At 36.8% G+C, this 16,746-nt stretch overlaps 1 protein-coding gene across 1 annotated transcript in view; it reads left to right on the top strand.

Annotated features, from left to right (window-relative positions):
* LOC126979413 (organic cation transporter protein-like) overlaps positions 1 to 16,746 on the top strand; it is a 63,039-nt gene that overhangs the window by 25,030 nt on the left and 21,263 nt on the right. Inside the window, exons 2-3 of the mRNA XM_050828705.1 lie at positions 7,597 to 7,826; positions 15,394 to 15,571. Of these exons, the coding sequence (XP_050684662.1) occupies positions 7,597 to 7,826; positions 15,394 to 15,571 (408 nt within the window). The remainder of the gene's footprint in view (positions 1 to 7,596; positions 7,827 to 15,393; positions 15,572 to 16,746) is intronic.

The raw sequence follows: 16,746 nt of genomic DNA, 5'->3' as shown, positions 1-16,746 counted from the left end.
TATGGCCAGATTAAGTATATTACGGTTTCCGATTAGGTACTTAAGAAAGTCCCCTTTTTACTAAGAACTTTGCATCATACATAAGTAATGTGGAAGTGACCTGGTCGCGAGAGGTCAAGCCGAGTCCAACTTCGTTGATGTAGTTACCTATCCACAACCAGGCGACAAATATCGCCGTGTAATGGTTGCGTTGTAGAATGTCGATTGTTTTCACTTTTAAAATTATGTGTGATTACTAGTCTAGTTTTATGATAATATTGAATGATATAGCGCAAATGATTGCGAAACTGAAGTGGCAGTGGTCAGGGCACATAGCTCGATGGACAGATGGCCAGTGGGGCAGTAAAGTCCTCGAATGGCGTCCACATACCGGAAGAAGCAGTGTCGGTACGCCCCCCACAAGATGGACCGACGATCTGGTCAAGATCGCCGGAATACGTTGGATGAGGGCAGCGTAGAACCGATCGTTGTGGAGGCCTTTGTCAGCAGTGGACATCATCCAGCTCACGATGAAGAATTTAAATCTGAAGGGTGCCGTAGCTATGAAATTACTAGGCAAATGAGATGTAGTGTGTGTATCACCTTTATACACCTATGCACACACTCATCGCTCCAACTAGTATTAGTTGCATAGATTAATAAAGGAGCATACAATCGCAGTCAGACTTTTAATCATTTAATACCCGAACCTCCAACATCGCAGAGACTTAACATCTAGTCGTAAGGTGACGAGCTTTGAGGTTTTTCAAGAATCATGAGCGGCACTGAATTGTAATGGGCAGGGCGTAAATATTACCATAGCTGATCGTCCTGCTCGCCTCATACCTTATTTTCATTAAAAAATGTATGGAAACTGTTCTGCAAATTATTTTAAAAACTTCTATGTAAATACAGCTAAACTATCCAAAAAATTATAACACCTTTTAATAAAACACTTTTTAAAGGATTAAAACGTGTGTAATTGTAACTTTTTGTTTTAACATTAGATTTTTGCGTAAAACTTACATTTTTATTATTATTTTAGTTAGCCCTACGTTTCAAGACCTCGTTCAGGTTCAGGGAGACTGCAGAAAAATAGAACACCTGCTAGGTGTGGTCAGGATATCTAAAAGTAACCTTATTACTACGTACGTACCTTATTATTACTACATAGTTCTAGGACACATCTTGCTCAGGATTCTTTAATAACACAAAATTCTGAGCGGCCTTTAGCCCAGTAATAAAACTAGCTTCGTCGCCCCACTTGCATGTTAAAAAAAATTGCGTGCGTATAAAGTAAACATGTCAGAAGTGAAACCTGCATTGTGCATGAACCTCTAAACTGCAATTATGAGGTCCTGGTACATGTTGCTAGGATGACACATGAATTCAACTTCTATGAACGACATTACTATCACCGCTACCATATTTATGCCGTCGTGCGCATGACGTCAAATTCAAATTCAAAAAAACCTTAATCATGTAGGTCACGGAAATGACACTTATGAATGTGAAAAACAAAAATAAAAATATTGTTTCTTATTGAATTTACCGCTACTTCGTAAAGGGTTGAGCTAATGAGAGTCAGTATATATATTAAGGTATACTCGCGTCATACATAAGACAATCTCTTCTTCAACTGTGATCGCCTGGTATCAAACCACTGTATAATGCTTACTATCTCATTTTCTCGCACGTTAATCTTATGAATTTATGTGAAATATTATATTTTTTTCTTTTTTTACTGTCGCGCTTTTTCGTTTTATCGATTTTCAAATCACAAATATGCAAAAGAAGTATTCACTTTTAAAACATTATGTCCTATGGTATATTGCTATGGGGCAACGCTGCCAATATTAATACAATATTTGTGCTGCAGAAAAGGGCTATTCGCGCTATTTATAACCTAGGTCCTAGAGAATCATTGAGAGCAAAATTTAAAGAAATTAACATCTTGACTGTTGCTTCTCAATATATTCTTGATAATGTAATGTATGTTCATAGGCACATAAGTGAATTTGCCAGAAACTGTCATAACCATAATGTTAACACCAGGAACAGACATAAACTTATGATGCCTACTACTCGGCTAAGTCGAGTTAGTAAGTCTTTAGTGGGGCGATGTATATGCTTTTACAACGAGATCCCAGAAAATGTTCAAAACAAAAGTATAACGTTATTCAAAAGAATTGTTAAAAAACGTTTGTGTGGTAAAGGTTACTATAACATAAATGACTTTCTTAATGATACCACAGATTGGGAATGGAGTGACCGCCCTCAGGCTATTAAATAATAAGTTTAATTGTACAATATTACTTTGTAAACATATTTATTCGATGAAAAAAAAAGCCCGCTGAGTTTGTTGCGCCCATTCTTCTCAGGTCTGCGGCATTCATTTTGGAATGGGTGGTAGTTTTTGACTTTCAATAAGTGATGTCACGTCCTATTTTGAATAAAATATTTGAATTTGAATTTGCATATGGAACACTATGTAATTAGAAGTTTTATAGCACAACTCTACAAACTATTTAACGATGTTCATTATACGAGTAATATCTTTGTACGTAACATTTCTGTTACATTGTTTATTTTATTTCATTTGAATAGGTGATTGTAAAGTTTACGATTAAGAAGAAGCACAAAGTATGGTATAGACACACTAGAATATACACTAGAATATCTATATAAGAGCGCCTAAATTTTTTTGTGACAGCTGTCACATAAACTGTGACAGCTGTGACATACAAATCGCGAGTGTAAGACGTAGCTTGTAATACATACTAAAGCTATAAGCCTGGCCTGTTATCATCGGCTGTCTAGCAGCAAGAAGCTACATGCAGACGTATAAATTATCTAATTTTATAACATTAACTGTTCCATCTATTCATTCCCGGCGCAAAAAGAGGGTCACGCAAAAACTAATACATGGGGTAACCGGCGATTAAAGACGAAACCAACGCGAATAGTTTTAACAAGCAGCTTCACTGTTACTTTTGCAAAAGCCGTAAGAAAACATAATATCGGCGTATTCTTCATTTGTTAAAACATTCGCCGCCGTTCATTTTGATGAAGCTCTTCCATATTTGAATTCAAATTAGGAATCAATCGTGAGTGTATATACTTCAAAAAACACGGGGCTAATTTGCAAAACAAAAACTATGCACGCGTGACATGCTTTTGAAAAAAGAACTCTTTTGAAACGTTGTTTTTTTTCTTAACCTGCCAGTTTGATCTCTGCATTGTCTTGTTACATATATTTGCTAGATATTCCAACAGCGATTTTCAGTTTAGTTCGCGAACACGAATCTCCGTCTGCTTCCTTTGGGATCATAATTTTTTCAGTAGTATATTCCATCTTGTACGTTTTGTTCGTCTATACGTTTATGTATTGTAAGTCTATTGTCGTGTATGCATTTGTTGCATAATTTCCTTTTAAACAGCATCGTCAGACGCGCTCATTCTCATGCAGACAGTTATTATTATCATTAATTGTCTTGTTATTTGAGACTTGCACGTATTGTTGTCGTTTATGATTGCAGGGCATGCATGTTCTGTGCAATGTCCATTTGAGTTCAGTGATAATATTGAAATTACGAGCGGGTGCTCGCTATTTTACACGCGTCGTCTATTCTTAGACCAATCGGTGCGACGCCCTCACTGGATCGTCCGATGGTTCGGCCGTGCCAAATCTGACTATGTGTTTAGGCTATAAGAGGGCTTTTCAGGTTATAATGGGACGTAATTCCAGAAAAACGTTCCAAATCACAATCATGTCGAAATTGAGTTAAGAACACAAAACTGATCACGTGATTCATATTAACGGACTGACAAAAAATGGCAGCCCTACTGTCACTCTTTAAATAACGTCATGACTTAGTAGCCCTACCCATAAATTACACTAACATTTATTAAACTTTAAACATGAATTCCTTAAAATGTGATGTTTTTAGTTTGGGACGTTTTTTGTCCATTATGGATGTTTCTTGAAATTTGTATTGTCTGCTTCAATATCAATCCACAGGATACTTACCTTACCTATCAGTAAATTTTAAAGTAAGATGCGTTTAAACTTTTTTGACGTGCGAGTGTTTCTATGAAAAATATGACGGGTTGGCCACTCTTAAATATTATAAAATTGAGAAGTCACATTGATAAATTTTGCGATTACAAACAATAGTAGCAAGAGCCAGTTTAAATTATTAACAATAAGAATCAATAGAAATGATTAAGAGCAATCTATTTCACTACGTCGAGACGTCATTTATTTCACAGTATAAGATGTATTTTATACTATAATTCACAGACTAGTAAAAAAATTAGGACTCTATATAACAGTGTAGCACTAAAACAATCCGATTAACGTGTAAATACATAGCCCCACGCACACACTTACACTACTAGAGGCCGATAGGCGGCCATTATGAGAATTGTCATCGTCTGTGACAGATCAGTTTGCGTCTCAATAAAATATTTTAATAAAAATACCATCGTGCGTTGTGAAAAAGTGTAAAAATTATGCTATATAAGTATTTGTGGCCATATGTGATTATTTAAGGGAGAAAAGATTGTGTAACTAGTACGCCCCGTAACCGCGCACACACTAGCATAAATGCTTCACGGCGCGGAGTGTTAACGAACAGTGCGTCCTATTCGTAATCGTTTATGCAGCCGAGACTTGGACGCTGACTCTGCAATTCCCGTCCGACTACAAGTCTCCCAAAGGGCTATGTTGGGGATTTCTCTACGCGATCATGTCCGGAACACCGAAATCCGCAAGAGAACGGGACTAACTGACATAGCAAAAACCATAGGCTCTAGGAAGTGGAAGTGGGCGGGCCATATTTGTCGTAGGATGGAAGATGGGTGTTGAAAAAAGTTGTTGGAGTGGAGACCACGAAAGGGGTTCAGGAATGTTGGGAGACAGTCAGCAAGATGGACGGACGATTTGGTGCGAGCGGCTGGGAAGGACTGGATGTGAAAATCTCAGGACCGCACAAAATGGTCTAAAATCGAAGAGACCTTTACACAATATTGGGCAGATCAAGTTTGAAGAAGAATGTTAACGAATATCATTTGGCAGAGTATTGATATTTGACACACATGTACAATTATAAGATATTCAAATCAAATCAAGTCATTTATTTGCATACATTGAGGGGGTACATTGGTGTTACATTATAATCACAGGTGCTAACATTCTGCCAGGTAGGCATGCAAAAATAATATTTTACAATTCTTACTCTAAGTTTACAGTGTAAACATACAACATAAAAACCACATTATAAATAAAAGTCTATTCATCATAATATTATTAAAATGTGGAAAATATAAATTGTTTACTAAAATGTCAATTTGAAATTTCTAAATTAACTTATTCTAGTGACTATAGATTCATGTCTGTTAAATACTCTTTAACTGAATAATATTTCTTCTTATTATATATATATATATATAATCTGAATCTCGGAAACGTCTCCAACGATTTTCATAAAATTAAGTATGCAGGGGATTTCGGGGGTGATAAATCGATCTAGCTAGGTTTCAATTTAAAAAAAATGGTTTTATCCATGTTTGAATGAGAAACAGCTACAATAATAACATTAGAATACAAAGGTAAATTTCGCCACTATATACAAGACTATTATAGCTCAGATGGGACATTGGGTGATCCGGAAAGCAGAAGACCCCGGTTCGAATCCAGATGTCCTATTAGTTTTTTTTTTGTTCAAGTTTTGTACATTCTTAAAATTCCGAGCAAGGCTCGGTCGTCCGGATATTATTATATTATAAATCTATCAAATGAATTGGGTACTTATATTATAAAGCCTAGTTTTCGGCACTTAGTTACGATTACATATTATGATTAATTAAAATTAAAAAAAAAGAGGCCGCTGAGTTTTTTGCTTCCGTTTTTTTTTTAATTTTCTTTTAATCCTTGAAAATAGGCTATATATACTTTTTCTAATGGGTGGGTAGTTCTTGACGTTCATTAACTGGCCTTTTTATGCCATAGTGTAGAACAGCGCTTCATAAAAATATCGCAAATGTTAAGTGTATAAGGGTAATGCCGAGTGCAACGTAGAGCAGCTCGAATTGTCAGGGACCCAGTGCTCTGTGAACGGCTGGATCACTTTGCGTTGCGTAGAGATGTCGCTTCATTGAGTGTCTTCTATCGCATTTAGCACGGGGAGTGTTCCAAAGAGCTGTTAAACCTGATTTCTGCCGCCGAATTCCACCTTCGCACGATATCCTCACTTGTGGCGTGCACAAGTTAGGATATCATCCCCACCATCTGGATGTTTGGCGGTCCTCCACAGTGCAGTTTTCAAGAAGCTTTCTTCCACGTACTACAAAGCTGTGGAATTCCTTGTGCGGTGTTTCCGGGACGATACAACATGGGTACCTTAAAAAAAAGCGCGTACTCCTTCCTTAAAGGCCAGCAACGCTCCTGTGATTCCTCTAGTGTTGCAAGAGATTTTGGGCGGCGGTGATCACTTAACACCAGGTGACCCGTACGCTCGTTTGTCCTCCTATTCCATAAAAAAATGCCATTCTATACATAAACGTCATTATATTAGGGTCATAAAAATATTAGAAAGTTTCCGCCTATGTATGCTTAATTCTTTAAAACTACGCAACGGATTTTGATGCGGTTTGTTTTAAATAGATAGTGATTCTAGATAATTTTAGAGCTTTCTAATGTGATATCGTAAATGAACACATATACACATACATAAATATGGCACATGCCACAAACTAAGACACCTTATGACACCATAACAAGTTTCGAATGCTATTTCTATACATTTCTGCGTTTACTCCAGTTGTTTAAAATATTATTGGTCAACAGGCAGCAATGTAAACACTATTTCAGTTTCAACTGCGTATTTTGAATGCTTTTGAATTTAGAACCCGATTTGGACAGTGACATCAGTGGAGTAGCAGTTGGGTATTTTTTTAAGCCCAGGCGAAAAAGAGGGTTGCTATAAGTTTTACGTTCGTCAGTCTGTTTTTATTTTCCGATCAAGATCTGTTCAGTTGGAGGTTTTTAACTTTTTATTCAAAAATCACTTTTATATTATAAATGGGAAAGTTTGTATGTTTATAGAAAATACCTATGTTATGTTTATTGAATTTTTACTATTAAGGCCGCTACCGAAGAAATTGCTAAAATAGCGCATAATTGATACCATTTCGTAACGGTTTTAATAAAGCTTTTATTTCTACAAAAAATAATATAATGTCTACAAAATATGAGAAGAAAATTCATTGCATCTTTACATTTCTATCTTTAATAGACATTGCGAAAAAAATCACTAAAGTACTCTAACATTTACAGTTGGAGCCATATTAATCATTCAGTCTAGATAAAAATCGTATGAAAAATTATTTACTGTTTACCAATACTATAGTTTTGTTATTTTTGTAAAGAATATTGTATTGTGTTTGTAATAAATTAAAAATGCGTCTTATTATGAATTCAAACTATCTCGATTAACTGCAAGAGAGGTGACCTAGCTCCGCTCGATTCCTCAAGGCCGTTGGCTCGGTCCCCAGCCTTAACATTTAACAGAACGAAGTCGTCATTGAATAATAATATTTGAATTTGAATTTCAGGAAGCGACAGAAGAATTAAATAAGAAAGAGAAACCTGAAGTAGATCCGTTGGACACCGTGCTCAAGCATGTCGGTGAGATGGGCCTGTATCAGAAGCTGTTGTTCCTCGGCATGTGTCCATTCGGAGTGTTCTTCGCCGTGGTGTACTTCATACAGATGTTCATTGCGGCCACTCCGCAGAGGCATTGGTGCAGGGTTCCCGAGCTGCAACATCTTGACGTAGAATTAAGGTGATTGATATTGAAATGATTTGTAAATCGATCAAAATGTAAATATTGATATAAAAGAGTGGCAATGAGTTTCTTGCTACTTCTTCTCAGTAGCTCAACCCTTTACGAAGAAGCGGTAGATTCAATAAGAAAAATATTTTTTTGACATTCATAAGTGTCATTTCCGTGACCTACATGAATAAAGTGATTTTGATTTGATTTTGATTTGGTGAACAAACAGCCAGACAGACAGACAAAAATTGTAAAAAATGTTATTTTGGTGTATGTACCGTATATACAACGTGAACCAGAAAGGGTATAACATCCCTTCAATGGTACATTATTTGGGTCATATGCAATAGTATGGTGATGTTTAAGTTTTAATAAATAAATAAAAAAAAAGAAAAAGACTTCCCTACGAAATAAAAATATTATTTTTCAATTTCTTTTCTTAGACAACCCTAAATTTAAAGAGACTGCCAGTTTTAGGGCCGTTTTATAAACAGAATGAGGTCACCTACCTATGGACTTAAACATAAACAATAATCTATGATTAAGGAGTATGCACACTACATGAAATGTGGCTTGTGTCTATGTTATTATTCATTCATTTTTTACTTCCTGTTATTGAAACAAATAAACAAAATAAGAAATTACATAACATTACACAGTTTCACGTCTGTATTCCTGAAGGGTTACAGGTGTATTTTTTCCACCCACGTTTCACTATGTTTAATTCCCACGTAATAGGGGGTGAGCATCTATATTTCTGAACTATGGGCTGCTAGTGAGAAATTTCCTACGAAAAACTCAATAACTGCCCCATTCCATACCCAGACCGTGTACAAAACCCGGTCCGGGAATGGAGTACATATTATTATTATACGAGGATGGTCAAAGATATCCATATTTGACAAAAAAAATCCGTGAAGAACAATTTCTTAATAGGAGTCTATAAGAATTATAATTTGGAATTATTTTCAATGTAACTTGAAGAAAACTTCAAATAATTCTACATTGAAGTATGTGTATATGCCTTTAGAATAGACATTTACACACACACAGAGCAGTAAATATCGTGTTTCAAAGCACAATTCAAAGAGTATTAACGCAGACAGGCCGATCTTTTCAACCTAACATATTTAAAAAAACACAAAATATAAAAACACAGTTACAATTACACTAGTTTTTATCTTTTAAACGTGTTTTAGTTAAATTTGTAACACTCGTGCAAATCAGAGTAAATAATAACATAACATAGTTTCATAATAAGATTAGAATTTAAAAAATCTTTATTGGGTAATACATAACACAAATTTAGAAGTATTTTCAATGTCAGCTAAAGCAAATGCACATACAAAATAACTTTGTCTTCATGGCAAAATGAGAACACAAATTGCTTCACAGCTGCAATGAATCGTAGGCATTTTACTAATATCTGATGTTATGTCACATCTACGTTTTTCATCTGTTTAAGGTCAAAGAGAGTTCAAAAAAACAGCTGATTAGGGTTGAGGGAATCATACTTTTTGCGAAAACTTAGCACTTTAAATATTGTATTAAATTATAATGCTAATTCATTTCTGACTTCACATAGTCATTAGAGATGACCTAAGGAATGTCTGGTTCAAAGCATAGTATACCCATTTAGTTTCACCTTGTATATTTATATACATCATGTAGTAAAAAACGGTTATTTCAATATTACAAACAGACACACCAATTTTATTTATATGTTTAGATTTAAGATTCTTCCCAGTTTCTTCACCTACCAATCCACATACCAATATACCTGAGAATCGAACAAGACATTTAAATGAATGAAAATGTTTATTTGAGACGTATAGTACACATAACACTTATAAAGGAGACAAACAATAAACAAATAAAATCTGGAATAATACTAACTATACTTTACAAATATTCGGTCAATGCGTCATTCGGACGGTTGGCTCAGTTTGTAAGAGCGCTCGGACGGAACCCGAATGGTCGCGAATTCGAGTCCTGAATCGTCCATGAATTTTTGTACAAATTTTTATATTTAATCCAGAATTGAGGGACAGGACTTGACAGAGCGAAATCTCAAGTCAATTTCCTAATATGCAATTATTGGGGTTGAACAGATTATCAACAGGTTATAACTCTAAAGTTGACCCTGTAGATGGAGCCACAACCTGAGATTGAACAAGACATACCAAGATTAACGTTCATTGCGTCACTCAAACGGTTGGAAATTGACATTTAAATGTCAATTGTACATAATATTTGCGAATAAGCATTTTCTTTTACAATAATAACTAGCTGACCCGGCAAACGTTGTTTTGCCATATAAAGTATAATTCACGCGATAGTTTTATAAGTAATAAAATATTGCCTATATTATAGCCTGTACATCATTTTGTTCTATTGTCAATAGTTTTTGCAGCGGACGCAAAAATAGGTTTTCGATTTTACACCTTGTGTTACAAAATAGCAATTTTATTACGGGTCCCTAATTTTGAAACAAAAACATATATATATATATATATATATATATATATATATAGCCTATAGCCTTCCTCGATAAATGGACTACCCAACACTGAAAGAATCATTCAAATCGGACCAGTAGTACCAGAGATTAGCGCGTTCAAACAAACAAACAAACACTGCAGCTTTATAATATTAGTATAGATTATATTGTAATTATTAATTTGTTAGATAATAAACGGGGTAAATTCTCTTCTGAAAATATTTTTAAATTATAACAATAACGTACCTACTACTATAAAGTAATTATAAATTAAATGACGTAGCATGCATTGAAACGAACAATGAGAATGCAAATAATTATTTATGCCACTGCCAAGTAATGAGTTCTCTTACAACATGAGTGGCTAGTTTATGTCACGAGGCCATGGGCACAATAGATAATTCGAGTGTTATAATGGCTCTTCGACCATTAAATAAATAAATATATATTAAAAGTACGAATAAAAGATAAAGGCGCGCGATTGGTGGGCCCTGCCTACTGCGCATGCGCGATGGCAGCCATCGACATTGCGCAGTTGATCTGTGCGCGCTTTTTAGGATTCCGTAGCCAAATGGCAAAAAACGGAACCCTTATAGATTCGTCACGTCAGTCTGTCTGTCCCTGTATGTCACAGCCACATATTCCCAAAACTATAAGAAATATACTGTTGAAACTTGGTTAGTAGATGCACTCAGTTTTTTTTTATGGAATAGGAGGACAAACGAGCGTATGGTTCACCTGTTGTTAAGTGATCACCGCCGCCCACAATCTCTTGCAACACCAGAGGAATCACAGGAGCGTTGACGTTCTTTAAGGAAGGTGTACGCGCTTTTTTTAAAGGTACCCATGTCGTATCGTCACAAACACCGCACAAGGAAGTTCATTCTACAGCTTCCATTCAGTGCACCGCATCAACATTTTCACACAAAAATAGAAATAAAAATAAAAAACAAAAAATTTTAGGGGCTCCCCATACGTGTAAGACATCTATAGAAAGGTCTTCATGATATTGAGGTTTCTAATATCATTTTTTTTCTAAACTGAATAGTTAGCGCAAGAGACACTTCCAAAGTGGACCAATGGACGGGAATTAAATATAGCCTTAAAATAATAATATAATTTCTCCCGTTGGTGTCGAGACACTTAGCACGTGGGGCCCAGAGGGGCGGAGAATGTTAAAAATACTATCTTCGCGCCTCAATAAGGCTACTGGAAACCCAAGCGCTGGCAGCTATTTCGGTCATCCGATCAGCCTAGCTATCCAGCTCGGAAATGCTGCTAGTATTCTTGGTACGCTTCCACGTAATGATAGTTTTAATTTTATGTAGTCATAGTATTGTGAATATAGTTATAAGATTTGTTTTGTTGGAATAATAAATAAAATAGACATTTCTCCCTAATTGTATAAAAATAATTTAATGATATTTAATTACACGTTATTTAACTAAATTATGTGGTAGGTATAGTAATATTTTCATTGGTTGTATTGATATTTTGTTGTTTTTTTAACAAACATAAAATAGCACGAGGAATCATTTTTTTTTCAGGATTTTTACTGTATTACGCCAAAGAAACATAACTTCTTGCATGCATATAAAGTAACACACACTTTTTATTTATAAATCTGTCCAAAATCTATTACTAATCTATGACTGAGAATCGTTCTAAAATCGCCAATATAGGATTGAGTTTGAACATAGCAACCAGCCGCTATATAATCTAATCTAAATCAATACCTATAAAGATATTGAAGGCAGCAGATTTTGATAGAGTATTGATTGGGACAGATAGTCTGACGCATCAGATATTGATTGTGAATTTATGTGATAAGCAGCACCAGCAAAGTTACAGGTGCGGTCGCTCTAGGCGCCTGGTAACAAGGTGCGAAAAACCCAGTGGGAGGCTGCTTTGCACAGAAATCCGGCCATATTATGGACTACCAGAACGGCGCCTGTTTCTACCGTAAGTAAGCAGTAATGTGTAAACATTACTGTATTACGGAAGGGCGCCATAGCTAGTGAAATTACTGGACAAATGAGACCTAACATCTTATGTCTCAAGGTGATGAGCGCAATTGTAGTGCCGCGCAGAATTTTTGGGATTTTCAAGAATCCTGAGCGGCACTGCATTGTAATGGATAGGACGTATCAATTACCATCAGCTGAACTTCCTGCTCGTCTCGTCTCTTATTTTCATTAAAAAAAAATCCGAAATACTACCGGCTGCCCCGAATTTAGCTGTAGCTGTAATATAATTTCTATCTTAGCATGTATCCATAATCCCGTCGTAGAGATAAGGACATGTAGCGTCAAATTAGTGACGTAAGTTAAGGCACTTCAAAATTGGCCGTAATTCCAGAAAAACGTTCCAAAGCACATCATCATCATGTTGAAACTGAGTTAAGAACACAAAACTGGTCACATGATTCAAATTAACGGACTGACAAAAAATGGTAGCCCTACTGTCACTCTTTAAATGATATCATGACTTAGTAGCCCAACCAAGCGCCATTTGTTACCGAAGCGGTAGTGTTATCTAGTATATTAGAAATGACTAAAAGAATTCTAAAGGAATCAATTTTGAGAAAATAAATGCCTTTTATGCCTTTTAACCCACATGTATGGAATAAACTAATATTTATTAAACTTTAAACACAAATTCCTTAAAATGTGATGTTTGTGGCTTGGAACGTTTTTCACGAACTACCTTAAATTATCAATCGTAAGTACTGTTTAAATACGAATACTTACTGATATTTTTTTTTAAGAATTGGATAATGTAATACACCTTATCCTTGGATTTAGCCTAGCGCTGTCACGCCTGTCCTCAAGTCCCTGTACCTAGAAAAGGAGATGTGGAAATCGAGACTATTTGTTAGGGAACGTGTGCCCTTTGTGTGCCGAAGTTTAAATTATATCCTCAAGACCTAGGTTATATGTTATCACTGGCTATTATCCGCAACTCGACGATTACAGCGCGCTTATTTTGCGTGGTGAGGTGGGCGGCTAATCCTGCCACCCCAGGTCCTCAAGGTATTGTATCAAACCTCTGATGTCACCCATGACCTCGGGGAGAGTACTCGATGACCCCAGGTGTTTGGCCCGGTATGTGGCCACACTCCTACACTCCAGAATGACGTGTGCGGCTGTTTCATCTGTCTCCAAGCAGGCTCTGCACAGTGGACTGTCGGTGACACCTTTATTAAGCAGATGCTTGTTAAAACGGCCGTGACCCGTTAGTACATGAGTTATTTTCCGTAACCTAGGTCGTGAAAGTTATACTAGCTTGCGAGAGAGCTTGGGGTCTATTTGAGGTAGAGCTTCTTTTGCTTGTCTATACCCACTCACTTCCATCCAGTACTTATTATGTAATTCCTTGGTGTGTTAACGTATTACCATCGCAGGCCAGCTAGGCGGGAGAGGGATAGTTGGTTCTGGTCCTTTTGCTGTCATCGCTGAGCCCCTCCTGGCCAATTCATCAGCGGCATCGTTCCCTCGTAAGTTACTGTGACCCTTTATCCATTGAAGAGTTACTTGTTATTATTTTCGCATAACTCCCCCAGACACTGGTGACAGTTGTATATTAGCTTAGAGGTGATAGTGTGGCTTTGTAAGGCTTGTAGTACTGATTTGCTATCTGAACGGATGCGGATGGAGTAGTTTTTTACCTTTCGAGTCAAAGTAGCTGTGACTGCTTCTATGATATCCATGCATTCTGCTTGGAAGACAGTGTTATGAGCTCCTAGTGATGCAGCTATTCTTATATTTAGGTCTTGCGAGAACACTCCGTATCCCGTGCCCGACCTTGTCTTTGAGCCATCCTCAAGACCTATTTATTACTTTTTAGAGGCGTAGGATTCTCGGAGGGCTTACGCAAGGCACGTCCTCTATTTTAGTAAGAAACCCCAACCAGATTCTGGCAATGGCCTCGCATTCTAGTAGCATGTGTTTGGGGTATTCATTGACTTCTCAGCAGAATCTGTACAGGTTTTGACTCACTGAGCTATTCAGCTTACAATGGCCGGAGAAGAACTCCGAGAGGACTCTCAGTTGTCTCCTGTCCAAATTTATGTATTGCTTGGCACGCTTACATTGCTAGTAGCCCCGCTTTGCTTGTCTATGGCCTGGTAGTAAGGTCCAGTAACTGGCTTCTTCCAGCATTTCTTGATTTCTTAGGAAATAGCAGATAAGAGATTGTCCAGCACCACAAAAAGGTTCTGGTAAAGCTGTAAAAAGTTTTGATATCTTTCTTATCAACTTCTCGCTTGAACTGTGCCAAGTTATATTAGTCCTTTTTCGTAAGCATTCACATGTGAAACGCATAGTTACAACAGGCTATATTTTATTTTTATCGATGACAATATCTCCTTACCTATTGGTAAGATATATCATGTGATATGAACCCCCTTATCTAAGATAGGGGGTAAGAGTTGAGATTATACAAACAATTTTTACGATAATGTAATATCTGGACACCTACGAGACTTAGGTGTTTTTTTTATGAAAATAAGGGACGAGACGAGCAGGACGTTCAGTTGATGGTAATTGATACACCCTGCCCATTAGAATGCAGTGCCGCTCAGGATTCTTGAAAAAAGCAAAAATTCTGAGCGGCACCACCACTGCGCTTGTCACCTTAAGACATAAGATTTTAATTCTCATTTGGTCAGTAATTTCACTAGCTACGGCGCCCTTCAGACCGAAGCACAGTAATGTTGACATATTACTGCTTCACGGCAGAAATAGGCGCCGTTGTGGTACCCATAATCTAGCCGGCATCTTGTGCAAAGGAGCCTCCCACTGGTAATAAAATAGAAAGCTAAACTTTATCTTTTTTAATTTGGCCCGCTGAAAGAACAACTTTTACTACTTGTCAGTGAATTTAGATGCGGAATATAATGGGCAGGGTGATCAATCATCAAAGTCTCATCCCGTATTGGCATAAAAAAACTGTATACTTAGAAAAACGATTAATGTACCAATCAGACGATCCAACGATTAGTGTAACATCTGGCTTTATATACGGATCTACAAACTCTGATTAATGCCAATGCTTAAGTTATCATCACTATTGCAGGCGAAATTTATCAGTTCCTGTAAATGGCGAGGACTGGGAGAAATGTCTGATGTACGACGCGAACTGGACACAGGTCCTAGCGGATATGGCACTACCACAGAACTTGAGCACCATTCCGTGCCAGCACGGCTGGGACTTCCAACTTGGAGACATACCGTATCATACTGTTGTTAGCGAGGTAAGGGTCTTTTTCTATTTATCTTTTGTTTAAAAAAGGCATAAAAGGTATTTATTTTCTCAAAATTTATTCCTTTAGAATTCTTTTAGATATCATTTCTAGTACACTAGACACTACTACAGCTTCGGAAACAAATCGCGCATTATTTTTTTTGCGCTCTTTTTAATCAAATATTGTACTGTCAGTTTCCTGGCACTTCTTCGAATTTGACAATGCTTGTAGCCAACACACACAATCATTATATAGAACATCTATATAGAGGTATTTAGAAGGGCGCCCCGTCATAAAATATGTAACAGTACAAGTGCCCCGTATTCGATTTATATTTTATCACTGTGGGTACAAGTGTTATTGCCGGATTGATGCTTGTATACATAAATTTGAAAAGCATAACGCCCCCTTGTGGGCGTTTGAGACCTTCGGGGGGGGGGGCAGTAGAAGACACAGAGAAAATTATGGGGCATTGAGATGGCGCTGATTGGGCGTGGGTAGATTAAAAAGGCAAAAAAATACACGAAAATACTCTAGAAAAAAACATATTCTCAAAGTGGGCGGTGAGCAAAATAAGGTTGAGAAACTATGGTCTACATCTAGCTTATCTTAAACAGACTTTTACCGGGCCTATTTCAATAATAACTGAGAACTTTAATTACAGGCTGCATTTAATGCTATCCATATTGTTGCGTAGCAACGCTGCAACGTAAATGACGAGAATGTCAAACTTCAAGACATTGTTAATTTCAACAGCTCCGTCAACAATACTCGTAGCTCAGCGGAAAAGTGTTTACTTTAGACGCTGTAGACCCAGGTTCGATACACCTACCAGTGTATGGATTTTTTTTGGGTTTTGTTAAGTTAATGGAAATTTCTAGTAAGTTCAGGATCAAATCGAACAGAAAAAAAGGATGGAAAATGAGTAAGCAGGATGAAAGTAGTTAAAAGAATTTTCTAGTACAATTTAAACTTAAAGATGGAATGGGAGAATCATTTTAAAAATAGAACAGATCCGGGGGTATATAAGCCGTACTAAGCGTGGCCAACGGCAGTTCTAGTTCAGACTCGAAAGTATAAACAAGAAGAAGAAGAAGAAGAAAAGAAGAAGTAGTGAAAAGTGGAAGTGTTCCAAGAAGAAGAAGATAGAAGAGACTGAGTGTGCGGTGCGGTGTGACGCGTTG

Source organism: Leptidea sinapis, chromosome 3 (assembly GCF_905404315.1).
Source record: "Leptidea sinapis chromosome 3, ilLepSina1.1, whole genome shotgun sequence".
NCBI classification, from domain to species: Eukaryota; Metazoa; Arthropoda; class Insecta; order Lepidoptera; family Pieridae; genus Leptidea; species Leptidea sinapis.
This window is presented reverse-complemented; position numbering and strand designations above follow the sequence as displayed.